Source organism: Poromitra crassiceps (assembly GCF_964638095.1).
Source record: "Poromitra crassiceps genome assembly, chromosome: 14".
NCBI classification, from domain to species: Eukaryota; Metazoa; Chordata; class Actinopteri; order Beryciformes; family Melamphaidae; genus Poromitra; species Poromitra crassiceps.
This window is the reverse complement of record NC_139633.1, coordinates 27,450,527-27,464,595: the sequence shown is the minus strand read 5'-3', so window position 1 is coordinate 27,464,595 and position 14,069 is coordinate 27,450,527. Positions and strand designations below refer to the sequence as shown.

Here is a 14,069-nt window from a genome sequence, read left to right as displayed (position 1 = left end):
TATGGGAAAATAAATGGCAGATGAAAATCTCTGGTACAGCGCTGAAGCAGGAAGTAGGCGGTCACTTTGCCTCTCTATTGATGATGTCTGTGTCCCTTGGGGATTGTAATGACATCATATGGACTAAGAGGTCTATCTAAAGTCAAACATTGTCAATCGAAACGTGCTGGAGCTTGTTAGCTGCTGAGTTCCTCCGTTGATGATAACACAAGCTATCTTTGCAACATAATGTCGGAGCAGGGATGTTGCACCACTACTATAACCAGTGCTTTTGTTGGCATTACTGCTTTGCTCATATGCAGCTATTTCTTCATGGGTTCTTTACAGGTATGAACACCAGAGAAGGTCAGTTACAGCAGAGTGCAGACAAGTCCGTCATAAGTTACAGGGAGTGGAATCAGATTTGTGTCAACTCTCCCGCCATCAAAATCTCTATGACCTGGCAGGATGCCAGGTCATCGAGACCAATAAACCAAGTAGCTTGTCCAATAAACAAGCTACTTGTGAGTCTATGTGACAGTGAACCTAAACAAACCAAATACAAAAATGCAGCAAGGTCAAATGAAAACACAAAAAAATACAACTGCTTCTCAACTGAGACATACAAGACTATACTGCATTGCATTGTATTGTATTTAATAAACGGATTTGCTTCTGTTCTACAGTTACAAAGTCCATCTGAAGCGAGAGAACCTCCAGGAAAGGAATGATCAAGGCAAACAAACTCACCTCTGGTTCCACCTTGGTGGGCTGAAGGATGAAGAGCTGCAGAGCTATGTGGGAATACAGTGACTCAACTTAGTATCAGCCTATAAGATGCTAACGAACCGATGAGTATTTTGTATTTGCGTTCATAAATTATCTGATTCATGCATTACGCCAAATGATGTTTAGTTTAGATGATGTTAAGTTTAGATGTGTGACAGAATGGATTTGTACCTCCATCGAACAAAGCCAGGAAAGCCAGGATAAGGAACGGCGCGGTTTTCCCGACGAACTCGTACATCACGCTGCCGAACGGAGGGCCAACTGTGGGGGACAGACTGAGCAGTGAGTGTTAACCGGTGCAACATGACGTCATACTTCAAAATGATCACATACACAAACACACGGCTGCATTGATGAGTAGCAACGATTGTTTCATGGCGTTGTCTGATGCTGTTCCATTCCTGTTTTGATCCTGGTTCACTCCCCCTGGATAAAGGATTCCTCCAGTCATGATGAAAGTAAGGCTCCATTATATGACTGCTATATATCATGCATGATTGCAAATGTTTGTGTTGAAACAATCCATGATGATTATGATTCCATTTCATTCCAGACGCAGATATTTCCATGGCACCTACTACTGCAACACCCATAAGCCAACTCTCGGCCAATCACACGATCAAAACCGCTCTTGTACGTTTACACTCACACTGGAACACTCTTCTCTGTTGCAGATATAGATATAGATATCTATAGCTATATATAGATATATAGATGTCTATATCTATAGATATATATCTATAGATATAGATTATAGATATCTATATCTATAGATATAGACATCAATATCTTGCCTAACGCAGCTTGGACGAAGACGAAGGTCCTGCTTGAGAGACCATGAGACAACTACAAGTAAGTTGGCCTGTTTTGTCCATTTTTGTCAAACTTTTTTTACCCCCATCAAGAACACCATGTATACTAACATTATCGAACTAGCCTACTACACTGAGCATGCCAGCTAAGTTCTAAGTTATCCTTTATTTATCCCCATGGGGAAATTTATCCTCTGCATTTGACCCATCCTCTACTAGGAACCTTAGAACTAGAACTAGAAGCAATGCAGCGCCCGGGGACCAACTCCAGTTCTTTTACCAGTGCCTTGGTCAGAGGCGAGTATTAACCCTAACATACATGTATTTTGATGGTGGGTGGAAACCGGAGCACACCACACGAACACAGGGAGAACATGCAGACTCCACACAGAAAGGACCTGGGACGGACCGGGGTTCGAACCCGGGACCTTCTTGCTGTGAGGCAACAGTGCTAACCACTGAGCCACCGTGCCGTGTTTATATTGTTTGATGTCCTCAGAATGTTGCTGTCGTAGTAGCTCAACAAAGACAACAATGTAAATCTTGGATGATCGGACTTGGTTTGATGTATCAAGTCTGGTTACGTTGGTTTTTCTATACACACCTAGTACTCTTCTATACACACCTAGTACTCTTCTATACACACCTAGTACTCTTCTATACACACCTAGTACTCCCAACGCCAGACCTCCCAGGGCCACACCAATGGCATGTCCTCTCTCCTCATCATCTGTGTAGACACTGGCGAGCATGCCCATCCCTGAAACACACAGACAGAAGAGCTGAAGGAATATAAACTCCACTGGCTCCCGTGTTGAACATCAGCCTCACAACACACTCGTTTGTTTGTTGAGGGCAGCACCTCTGTTAAGAAACTATTTGTCAGCGTTTGAGTTTGGTACTAACACAGGAAGAAACCGTGAAGAACCCGGTATGAGGGTACTGTTTATTATTCAAATATGGTTCATCCTGGTTTATTAATCAAATGACGTTGTACTTTAAATATTGACTTATTATATTATATGCATAAGGTAAGTTAAACATATGTTAGATGAACTGTAACAAGTTGTGACATAATATATTATGGCCTCCTTTGCTGCCACAGCAGGAAGCTACAACTGCTGTATGGGCCTCTTCACTCCACTCAACAATAACTCAAATTGCAACAAGGCCGATTCTAAGGTGTAAAATACATTTTTCCATAGCTTTCAATCACCTGGAGGGCTTATTTTGGTCAAATAGATGTAAATGCCATTTTGAGAATAGAATAGAATAGAATAGAATAGAATAGAATAGTATAGAATAGAATAGAATAGAATAGAATAGAATAGAATAGAATAGAACTTTTCACATTTCACATTTACACATTTACAACGGGTGAGGAACACTTTTGTAGTTTGTACTGCAGTGCTTGTAAGCGCTGACTGTTTCTGCACGCTTGGGGAGGTAATAGACAACTGTCTTCTTCTGACACACATGGAGTCATTGGTCCCCTGTTCATCAGATTTGTGGAAAATCAAATATTTGAATGACTTATAAATGATTCGTCATATATAAAACAATGAATTATTAATCATCTACAAATGTACATTCATGTTTTATAAATTACGAGTTCATCATTAACTAAAGGCTTATAAATGACTGATATTATTAGCAAAGTGTTAGCAAAATCACTAGATGAGACACACATGGAGATGGAAAGAAAGAGGTCTTACCAGCCACAGAGGAGCAGGAGGAGCCCACGCCTTGAAGCGATCTGGCCAGAAACAGCAGAGCGTAGCTCGATGAGAAGGCGAACACTTGACAACAGCGAGAGTGGCAGAGGTTCAGACAAGAGAAACTCGGCATGGAGCATGAATGAACTTGATAAGAGAGCGGAGAGGTGTGGAGCACTGGGCGGGCTGGGACTTACTGATGGTGGAGAGGAACATGATGCAAAAGCCAGCGAATATGGGGAGCTGGTATCCTATTCTAGGACACAAAGACAAAGGTGTTCTTTATGAAGCAGTGACACTTGTTTTCTGTGAGTAATGGCATGGTTTCCAGACAACTAGCCTACACATATAAACATATAAACAAAGTCAATATTTGAATATAAATAACAATTTGAATATAAACAATGAATACCTGTCATTATGGGTATAGAAATGAAAAAAAGATATGCAGTAAATATCAGTGACTTTAGTCAAACAATACACAAATGCTGTTACAGAGGCCTTTCCACCAGGACAAGAATACAGCTCTGGAGTACTGACTACAACTTCATATTGGTCGAACCCCACCGAAAAATAACCAATAACTGTTCCAAAAACTAAACGTGAGTGCATTGTAAAAACTCATGACACATGAAAAGCATAAACACATATTCTGTACTCCCATGACATGCATTCAAAAAGCAACAACAGTTGTTAAGGCAGTTTAGAGTACAGCGATTTATGATGGTCGCCACCGACCATGATCATATTATTCTATCATCAATGTCCTTCAATGGACATGGAGGATAGCAGGGGTGTAGATATAGACAGTGCAGGCAGTGCGGTTGCACTGGGGCCCCTGGGGTAGAAGGGCCCTCGGAGAGGGCAGGCTCTCCAACACAACGTACTGGACAGAGAACGATCCCTTGCAAATTACTTTGAATTGCCACCCCAGAAATACGCCTGTGTTCAAGTAAGAGAACACACATTAGATCTAAAGCGATACCAGATATATGCCCTCAAAAAGCAAAGCCATCTATGGCATGTAATTCCTTATATAAAATAGTCAGTAGCAATCTTAAACAAAATGATATGCTTATTCAACATAAATTCTACATTCTAGAGGGAATCTCTTGCGCTACAGGGGAGATCGGTGCTCTCGGACGAGGACAGAATACTGGAAAGGTAGAGATGACTGGAGCACACGAAATCCCTGGCAAACAAATGTAATAAGGTACAAAAAAAAGCCTAATTTTTGTACCTTATTACATTTGTTTGCCAGTGATTTCGTGTGCTCCAGTCATCTCTACCTTCCCATAAATTCTACATTCATCAACATTAAACATGTTAAAAGTCAGCAGTCATTTCAGAACCACAGTAAAAGAGACTCTCAGGTCCTGCTTACTTTGACCGTCTGTTACCAGGTGTCAGAGCGCTGTCCGTGGTACTGACAGCTTGCTCTACGACCTCTCTAGGATCCCCATACAATATCCTAAGTAACTCATTCAACTTCACTCCAAACGTAACTCCACACTCATTTGTTCGATGATTGTGAAACTTGGCAGGTATATGAAGGGATATGTTTGGACCGTGTCCTCAGAACCACTGACACCTTTTTTGCAACATCAGCACCGCTCAGAAAAGGCTTGAACCTCTTTCTGTCTGTTTTGTGCCATACAGAATCCACAGGCGCCGTGGTCCTGTACAGGATCTGTACTTGTTTTCAAAGCACTAGAGAAGGACGACAACATTGTTTGTCTGACATGAAAAGGCTAAAAGCTGCCAGGCACATCACAGCTCTTTTATCCCCTGGTACCTGACATGCCTGACTTGCCTTGTACTGTCGTCAGGAGGGGAGGTGACTAAGGGGTAGTAATTGGATTCCATTCTTTGCCTCAGTTACAGCATATTGTTCCTCTCGCCTTGCCATTCTCCTCACTCTCTGCGATGAAGATCTATGCATTAACTGTCTTTCACTAGGGTTAGGTTTCGTTGATGATCACAGGCCATTTACACCTGGCGTTAACATGTGTTTTCTGCCATCCGATTGCAATCTCATTGTGCTTGACCACTTGACATGCCAGGTGTAAACGCTCCCAAGACACAGTGAAGAAGGATTGCAATCTGATCGGCCAAACCACCTCCGGAGGTGGTCAGGGATGCATTGTGTACACGTTGAACACAAGTGTAAATGCAATGTGTCCTCTCAATCTGGATACAGCAACTGTATGCGGATTGAGCGGACAACCATTTTGCGTGTTAATAAATGATCTGGGTGTTATAAGGAAAAACGCATGTTAACGCCAGGTGTAAATGAAATCAGACTAATGTGGTCAAGCACAATCTGATTACAATCTGATGGCAGAAAACCCATGTTAATGCCAGGTGTAAATGGCCTCATAGAAGCTTCAACGTTGCCTTCTCTCCTCTGACAGTGTGTAACAATCCTACAAACGGTGTCGAAAACAATACCAGCAACAGTCAGATACAATGATGTGAAGCAATACTCAGATACAAGGAAGTGAAGCAATAGTCAGATACAAGGAAGTGAAGCAATAGTCAGATACAATGATGTGAAGCAATACTCAGATACAAGGAAGTGAAGCAATAGTCAGATACAATGATGTGAAGCAATACTCAGATACAAGGAAGTGAAGCAATAGTCAGATACAATGATGTGAAGCAATACTCAGATACAAGGAAGTGAAGCAATAGTCAGATACAATGATGTGAAGCAATACTCAGATACAAGCAAGTGAAGCAATAGTCAGATACAAGGAAGTGAAGCAATAGTCAGATACAATAAATAAAAAAATACACCGATTTACACAATAAGTAAGAATATTCCTACTTCAATGCGAAATGTTCTTTCTGCTGTACTTCCACTCTAAAGATATGCATGCATGGAAACAGGCAAATGCACATGCACACACATATGCAAACACACGTATGCAAACACACGTGCACACACACACACGCACGCACGCGCACGCACACACACACACACACACACACACACACACACACACACACACACACACACACAAACAGGAATTCCGCTCAATATGATCCAGTTGGATTAGATGTGCTGTAACTGACGTGACATTGTGCCCTCAAAGCAGCATCAAACAAACATGGCCGCCATATGCAGCGTTTGATTTGCCTGCCTGGAACTTGAAACGGGAGTCTGTTGCTGCTCTTTCTCTCCGATTCGCTTGTGATGTTGATGCGTCAGATAAGAGCATGAACTGTTATTCTGCATTGACCTTTGACTGGCTATGAGAAGAAGTTGAATCATGATTTTAGCTGTGGGCTAGCAGGAAGGCCTCTGTGACCCGGAAGGGAAACTTGTCACTGCGGGCTATAACGCTGAACTCTGACACTGTTGCTCTGGCCTCCATCATTCTGGTGTAACCTTATTTGCTCTTCCATGTCGTAAGAATCATGCGTATGGCTTGGACCACATCATCAGTGTTGGTTTGGCTGAATCAACAGGTTGAGGTTGAATTCTAAAGCCTTGACGATGAGCAACAGCTGCATCAAACACCAGCTAAATAAATACCAAATCACTGTTCAAACGACGGTGTTTCTCACCGAGATTAGCTGAACACTTACTGTAGCATCGTTTTTAATGATTGCATTGGTTGACATGCAAACAAACTGACAATATATAACTAACTATAGTTATAGTTATATATATAACTATAACTGACAATTCATGAATTTCCAGTTACAGCATATTTGATTGATTCCCAGCATTTTCAAGTCATGATTCCCAGCATTTTACAAAGTACATTATTTTAAGAAAACCAGATTTTAAATTTGTATTCATGTTTTTCGTGCCATTTCTCTAACTTTAACCAAGTTGCTTTAGTTGCCTAACCATAACGCAAGTTGCTGTTTGCCTCAACTTTACCTGAACCCTATAACCTTAACCAAACTTGATTTACTTCCCTAAATGTAACTATTAACCAACCTTTGGGATGTAATTCAATTTGGGGCGGAGGAACATTTGGCTACGGTCTCGTGGCGTCTATTTCAGATGTTATGGAAGTTCTGCACAAGTCTATTGGACTACCCTGCACGTTGAAAAATGCCTAAGAAGGGGGTACAGTAGGCTACCCCGTAAAAAGTGACACCAACGGGTCCTGACCAAACATCAGTATGTTGACACGTTTTTTTTTTGTATGGTTTGGTTAAGTGTTTGAAATAAGGTCTGTCGTTGACAAAAGTTTCTGAAACCGCAAACTTTGTGTTCAGCAAGATAATCTTCACAAATGAGGACCACTTTTATGATTTTCGAAGCGCAAATGATTTTTTTAAAATGTGATTTTCAGAAAACACTTAACTCGACACCTTAACTCGGACTCTAAGGAAAATCTTAACTTAAGGTGCTTTGTGCAACCGGCCCCTGCTGGACTTCCCCAGCCAAATCCCCCAGTGGTAAATGCTCTATAACTGAGAATGGATCATCACACAAACACAAAAAAGATGGCCAAAGCTAATACAGGTAAGCCGGTCACCCACCTGTTGGTGAGCGGCCCTATGAAGGGGTTGGTGATCAGCTGTACGGTGGCCTTGGAGGCAAACAACAGTCCCACTTTGACATTCTCGTTGAGCAGCTTGCCTGTAGACCCGGGGCAGTCAGAGGAGTTTTGAGGCAGCGCTATGGCAGTTGGGGGAGGGAGGTCCAGATCGGCGGACCTGGCCGTTGCATTGGCGCCGGTCAACCGGACGGTGTTATCGTATAGGGACACGATGCTGTGGAAGGCTCCGGGCTCCTGCGGTGACGCGGTGGTGTTCTGTGCCACCGGGGGCGTCGACTCATCCATGGTGTACAGGTAGCTGGGAATGATGGGCACTGGCAGGCACAAAGAGGCATGACAAGATGGATGCATGAAATATGACATGAAGACATGACCGCTGACTGATGCTCAACTAAACTAAACTCTATTGAAATATCATAACACACAGGAACAAAAGGAAGGGGTTGAAGGGTTCTTTGGTTAGGGGTAGTAGTTTTGAACCGAAGAGTTGAGAACCACCAACCAAATCAAAGAGACCCCTTTGAAGAACCATGCAGGTTCTTTACATCCCTCTGGAACCATTTGAGCACATAAGCGTTCTTTGTATCATCAAGAGTGAATATATTTTAAGAGAATTTTATGTTTTTATTTGTAACCTTTTATTTATACAGGGGGAGTCTCACTGAGAGCAATGCTCTATTTTTCAGGAGCGCCCTGTTCACATTCACACACATTCATACCTGGAAGCTGACCAGTACAACCACAGTCTGATCTGCTGGAGACTGCGCAGCTCCACTGGAGCAGTTGGGGTCAAGGGTCTTGCTCAAGGGCACATCAGTGGTGGTAATGAGGGAGGGGCAAGCGCTGCCTTTTCACTTTCCCCACCCAGATTTATCCTGCCGGTCCCGGGGATTGAACCGACGACCTTCCAGTCACAAGCGCGCTTCTCTAACCTTTAGGCCACCACTGCCACATGGGATAGGCTACTGAATCAGAATCAGAATTATTTTAATAGGCTGTATACAAGTAATTTGGTGTGGTTGGTGCACGAGCAAGTTAGCTACATAAGGCAACACAATAAGTTAAATACATTTACAAGATGTGACGTTAAGTGCAGCACGATAAGTAAAAAAAAAAAATTTAGGCTACAGAGTAATGAGAGTACTAAGTGTGGCAAAATGCAAGAAAATCTAAAATAAAAAAAATAGCCTATATAGACTACAAGATACAATAAGAAATAGCTCAATAATAACAGAATAGACTTTGTTTTGCACATGTTAATTGTATGGTGAAGTGGGAGATGTTGTAGACCAGCGATCCCCAAAGTCCGGACTCCGGTCCGCATCCGGACCCAGACGCCGTCCTATCCGGACCGAGCCCTATAACCTACAAATCATTGTATTGAGAATTGTTACATTTCACCGAGCTTTTCTTTTTTAACCGGCACATGCTTTTCTACCCTTTACGGTACTGGTTTAATCTGCCAGGAAGCACACAGACCAATGCATGCGCTGTAAATCATCACACGTGATGCTACTCAGCCAATCAAATATCCGATTCGATTGTGCCTGTTCCAGTCGGTTCCAGTGCGAGAGAGTGTCTGACACACTGACGGAGTAGAGGCGCAAGACTCTGAGAAACGTGAGAGATAGAAGTCATTTCACATGACGTGCTCAAAAGAAACGAGTACACCGCAAAAACAAAGATTTTGTTTTAATCCGGAGCAGGCAGACTCTTACATGTTCATTCATTGTTCTCACGGGCAGCTCAAAACCAGGCAGTATGTCTCATGTGAAGTGCGATGCGATCCTAACCTGTCTGTGAAAGCGCCACACGAGCAAACACACTCAAATCCAGACTGAGGGCACACTCACACATTCACTGCCCAACGCATGTGACGTTTGCATTGCGAACGATCGATAGACAGACAGACAGACAGACAGACAGACAGACAGACAGACAGACAGACAGGCAGGCAGGCAGGCAGGCAGGCAGGCAGGCAGGCAGGCAGGCAGATAGACAGACAGACAGACAGACAGACAGATAGATAGATAGATAAATAGACAGATAGGGAGCTCACTTCTCTCAAGAGAAAAGGTGGAGTTAAGGGAAGAAAAGAAGATTTTCTTTCTCAAATTAAAACACTTTTAAGATGCACATTTTCCCAAAGCACTCTGTTGTATGTTATTTTTAAATGCAGCCATTATTTTACTTGAAATGAGAAAAGAACATGTATTTATTATTAGTGTAGGCTAGTTATTTATAATTAATCCAGTTAAATATGAAAACTAAATAAACATTGTTGATGTTTATTTTGATTTAACAGTCAGTCGTTGACTACATACAGACATTGTACCATTAGGCTACTGCAATCATTGAAGTAGCCTAAGTTCAATGGCACTGAATCATAACGCAAGCTACTGTACGTTACAATGTTCCGGACCTTTGCTTGAGGACATTTTCTCTAACTGGACCTCTAGGAATTTTAATTGAGTGCCCCTGTTGTAGACTATCATAGGCTACTGGCCACAAACTTTGACCACACTGGAGAATAGCCACACATATTACAAGTCATTTAATATTTATTCTGAAACTTAAAATCTTACATTGTCATAAAACAAGTGAAAGTAAATTTGTAGCTACTTGTTTTCAATAGCCTACAAGTTAACTTGATTGAAGGATTATCTTGAATACGTCTCGTGGCAAACCCTAACCCCTTTCTGCCTTTGTTTCAAGATAATACATGAAGGGGAAATTGTGGCATAGATCTATCTGAGCCGGAGATCTGTGCCTAACGGAGACGTGCGGAGACAAGTGCCGCAATTTCTAGCTGCAAAACAGCAGTTATTAAACGATCGGCAGTGACCAAGAGAATCTGATTTAGCCGAGGAGAAACGTATTGCTGTTAGGTGACTGCAGCAGTGCAGAGCTTATGCATTCATTCATACCAATTAAGTTTTGTAAGAACGAGAAGGAGCTAAATGGTGCTATTAGTGTTATAGCGTTTAAACACAGCCTCACTATGTTTCTTATTCTGCACATGATGATGCTGCTCACACACGTTTTTGCCCATGAGAGTTGAATGCTGGAAAAAGAGCAGCAAGTTTTCTAATAATGTGCTAATAAGGCTATTAATAAATCAGTGGTTGTTATTGGATCTAATAAGCCTCTTGGCAAAAACAAATTAGACATCATCTACGCACTAATTGATTTATGCTTAGTAGCCTACAGCTTGTAGCCAATTTGGAACAACCTATTTGCTAAACACATTATGGGAATATTGTCTTGAAGCATGGGCGTTGCCATGTATTTTAGTTCAAATTTGATGTAGTTTTTTAATCATCATGCAGAGCAAAAATCAAGCAAAATGCCAGAAATCTATTTGGTAAGAAAGAAAAAGGCGCGGGGGGGGGGGGGGGGTCATCAGGGAGTATTCAGGACTAATTTCTAAACTGATAGTTTGGTGACTTAACATGAAATATTTCGTAACAATGACCAGATAATATCTTGTCAGTCATGATCCACTTTGTCTCCAGCAAAGCACATAGACTACACCAGTGAGTCCCAACCAGGGCAGCTTGCAGGGGGTACTTGCAAGATGATTTATTTATTTCCAAAATGATAAAACAATATTCCAAGTCATTTCATAGGCTCATCTTGGTAAAACTGATGACTTTTTTCAAAATGAAAACTGACAGAATTGTATAAAGGGGATCCAATGATTTCCATTTAATAAATAGGTCTACTCAAAGTTTAATATTAGTTTAATAGAACAAATTTATGAAAATCAACACGCATGAGTGGGGGGAGGGGGGTCAGGTAGGCCTACTATTGGCATGGCAGAAGCTCAAGGCATAAGACAAAACATTTGGGAACCACTGGGCTACACTACAGCCAGACAGGCTAAAGCGGATAAGGTTTGGTGATAAATTATGATACATAGAGATATTAGTCTAGTGAACACAGTCCTGATCTCTGCCATAGGCTATATCATGCAGGTTTGTGTGACTATCACTGAGGAAAATAGTAGGCTGCGCTGTTACGGATTGGACAGATCATTTGGAGTGATGAAGTAGCGCACTAGTTGCGCACAACGCTCAGGCAGGCAGAAGGCTTTGATGGAGACGTCTGTGAGAACAGGCAGAGGCTTTGATGGAGAGATGGAGGAGAGAACAGGAGGAGGAGGAGGAGGAGAGCACCTACCAACTACGGTCAGCAGCATGTTGTCCAGCAGCAGAGCCACGAACACGATGAACAGGATGAGTTTCCTGGACTGGCGCTCCTCTCTGAGCCAGCTGAGCAAGTTAAACTGACGGAGCGCGTCCAGCCTCCCCATGGCGCAAAGTCCGCAAAGACAAGAGCGACAGAACGCTGCGCTCTCTGCAAAAGACAAAGGTGACAAAGTCCTGCAGAAAGAAGCGGGCGAGTGTTGGATTAGTAACATAAGATAGCTAGGCTATATAATATATAAGAAGAGATAGGCTACTTACTATAGCCTATATTATTTTGTATTTTTTTTCTTCATTTTTCTATGCTGCACCAGACCAGACGAGCAGCCTAACGTTAAATGATAAAATAGCAGCTGTCTGACAAGTTATGAAGTCCTCGCAAAACAATCAACAGGCAGCAAAACTGCGTGAAATTATATGAGATGCTGAAATGTAGCCTAAACATCTTACCTTAGATGCACATTGGCAGACAGCCTCCAGCAGCAGAGCTGAGAGAAGATGCTGCCTTTCTACTGACTGGAGCGACTACTGACGTCATTCAACCTTTATGTGTAGACCCTACCCAACTTGCCATCCAACAGAAAATATGACAAAGATGATGATGATAATAACAGCAGCAACAACAGCAAATAATAGCCTAATCCTTAGGCTATTTATAGACTAGGCTACTGCACGTTTTAAAGCAATCAAACAAAATAAAACATCCAGGACATAGATTAAAACAAGTGAAAAACAGTTAATGCACAATGGCATAAAAACATAGTAGCAATAAAGTTACGGTAAACACAATAATATACATCTCAAAAGCAAGCGCACAAGGGGCTTTATTAAGTAGCCTACTTGTGTAGACTATTAGCCTAATTAGCCTACTGATTTAAAAAACGCGCTTTACTACCCACCGTTTTATTTGCATGAATAGTTACACAGAGAAGTGCATGTGTAAATGGTATAAAGACAAATTTGGGATTGCGAAACTGCTCTGTTTCTGTAACAGGTTTATAAAAATGCCATCATAAAAACAGTCAACTAAAACTAGACAAGGTAAAGCAAAGCCTAATGTATTTTAGAAACTGAGGCTGCACCCTCATTGGCTTGCAGGAGCGCCATCTTGTGGTGTGGTGAAGCTGCTACAACAGGGCCTCCCATGCGTTTTCATGGCAAGGCCAGCCCAAATAGATGATGAGGGAGGTCACAAAAAGGCAGTTACTCTATAAGAGTAAGAAGGAGGGAGGCCTTGGGGCTGTTGATCGGGGGTTAAAACTAAACATTGTTTTTTGTAAGAATGTTGCATCAGCCACAGAGCGAAAGGCCATGTGGATAGGTGAGGCTCTGAGCTCGACCAAAAAAAAAGGACGAGCAAGGAGTTCAGTTCCATATGATAAACTTTTGTACGGTGACTTTGTGAACAAGTTTGCACACATGAATATTGCTTGGAATGAAATGTCCAGCAAATATATATGTAAAATTGTGTAATGACTTGTATGGTGGTGTTTTCCCCTACAAACATTTAGATGAAGCAAGCTCTCAGGTCTGTATTAAAAATATATTTAGTAAGTGTCTCTCAGAAAACAAGAGAGACATCCTGTGGCTGGTATCAGTTGGCAGACTGGCAGTCCGAGCAGTCGTCAAGTGGAGCTGCTTTGTTAAAACCAAAGAGTGTCCTATGGATGACTGCAAGGAGGACGAGACTATAGAACATCTGCTCCTAAAATGTGAGAGATCTAAATATGTTTTGGGGAAAATGGTTAGTATTGGTCTTAATGTTACTGTGAATTATAATGCTGCATGTGATGTATGGTGTTTTTAATGAAACGATGCCAGGACCACACCAGGACCTTTTCTGGACAGTTGTTTGTGTGGTCGTGACCAAATTGTGGAAGACGAGGTGCACCATAGTTATCCACCAAGCCGTCATCCCAGGTGAAGTGGTCTATAAAAAAATCATAACAGAACTGAAAAGACAAAGAACACTGGACATCAGAACAAAAAGACCCACACCCTGGCACCTGCTCACCTTCTAATAGACTTCTTATTTTTTTT

The 14,069-nt window shown here is 42.0% G+C and overlaps 1 protein-coding gene across 1 annotated transcript in view; it reads right to left on the bottom strand.

The window, feature by feature from the left end:
- slc18a2 (solute carrier family 18 member 2) overlaps positions 1-12,136 on the bottom strand; it is a gene marked incomplete at its 5' end in the record, with an annotated part of 21,275 nt that extends 9,139 nt beyond the window's left edge. Inside the window, 7 exons of the mRNA XM_083650563.1 lie at positions 730-773; positions 940-1,029; positions 2,248-2,340; positions 3,296-3,379; positions 3,493-3,551; positions 7,802-8,135; positions 12,004-12,136. Coding sequence (XP_083506689.1) covers positions 730-773; positions 940-1,029; positions 2,248-2,340; positions 3,296-3,379; positions 3,493-3,551; positions 7,802-8,135; positions 12,004-12,136 — 837 coding nt within the window. The remainder of the gene's footprint in view (positions 1-729; positions 774-939; positions 1,030-2,247; positions 2,341-3,295; positions 3,380-3,492; positions 3,552-7,801; positions 8,136-12,003) is intronic.
- Positions 12,137-14,069: the final 1,933 nt, after the last annotated feature.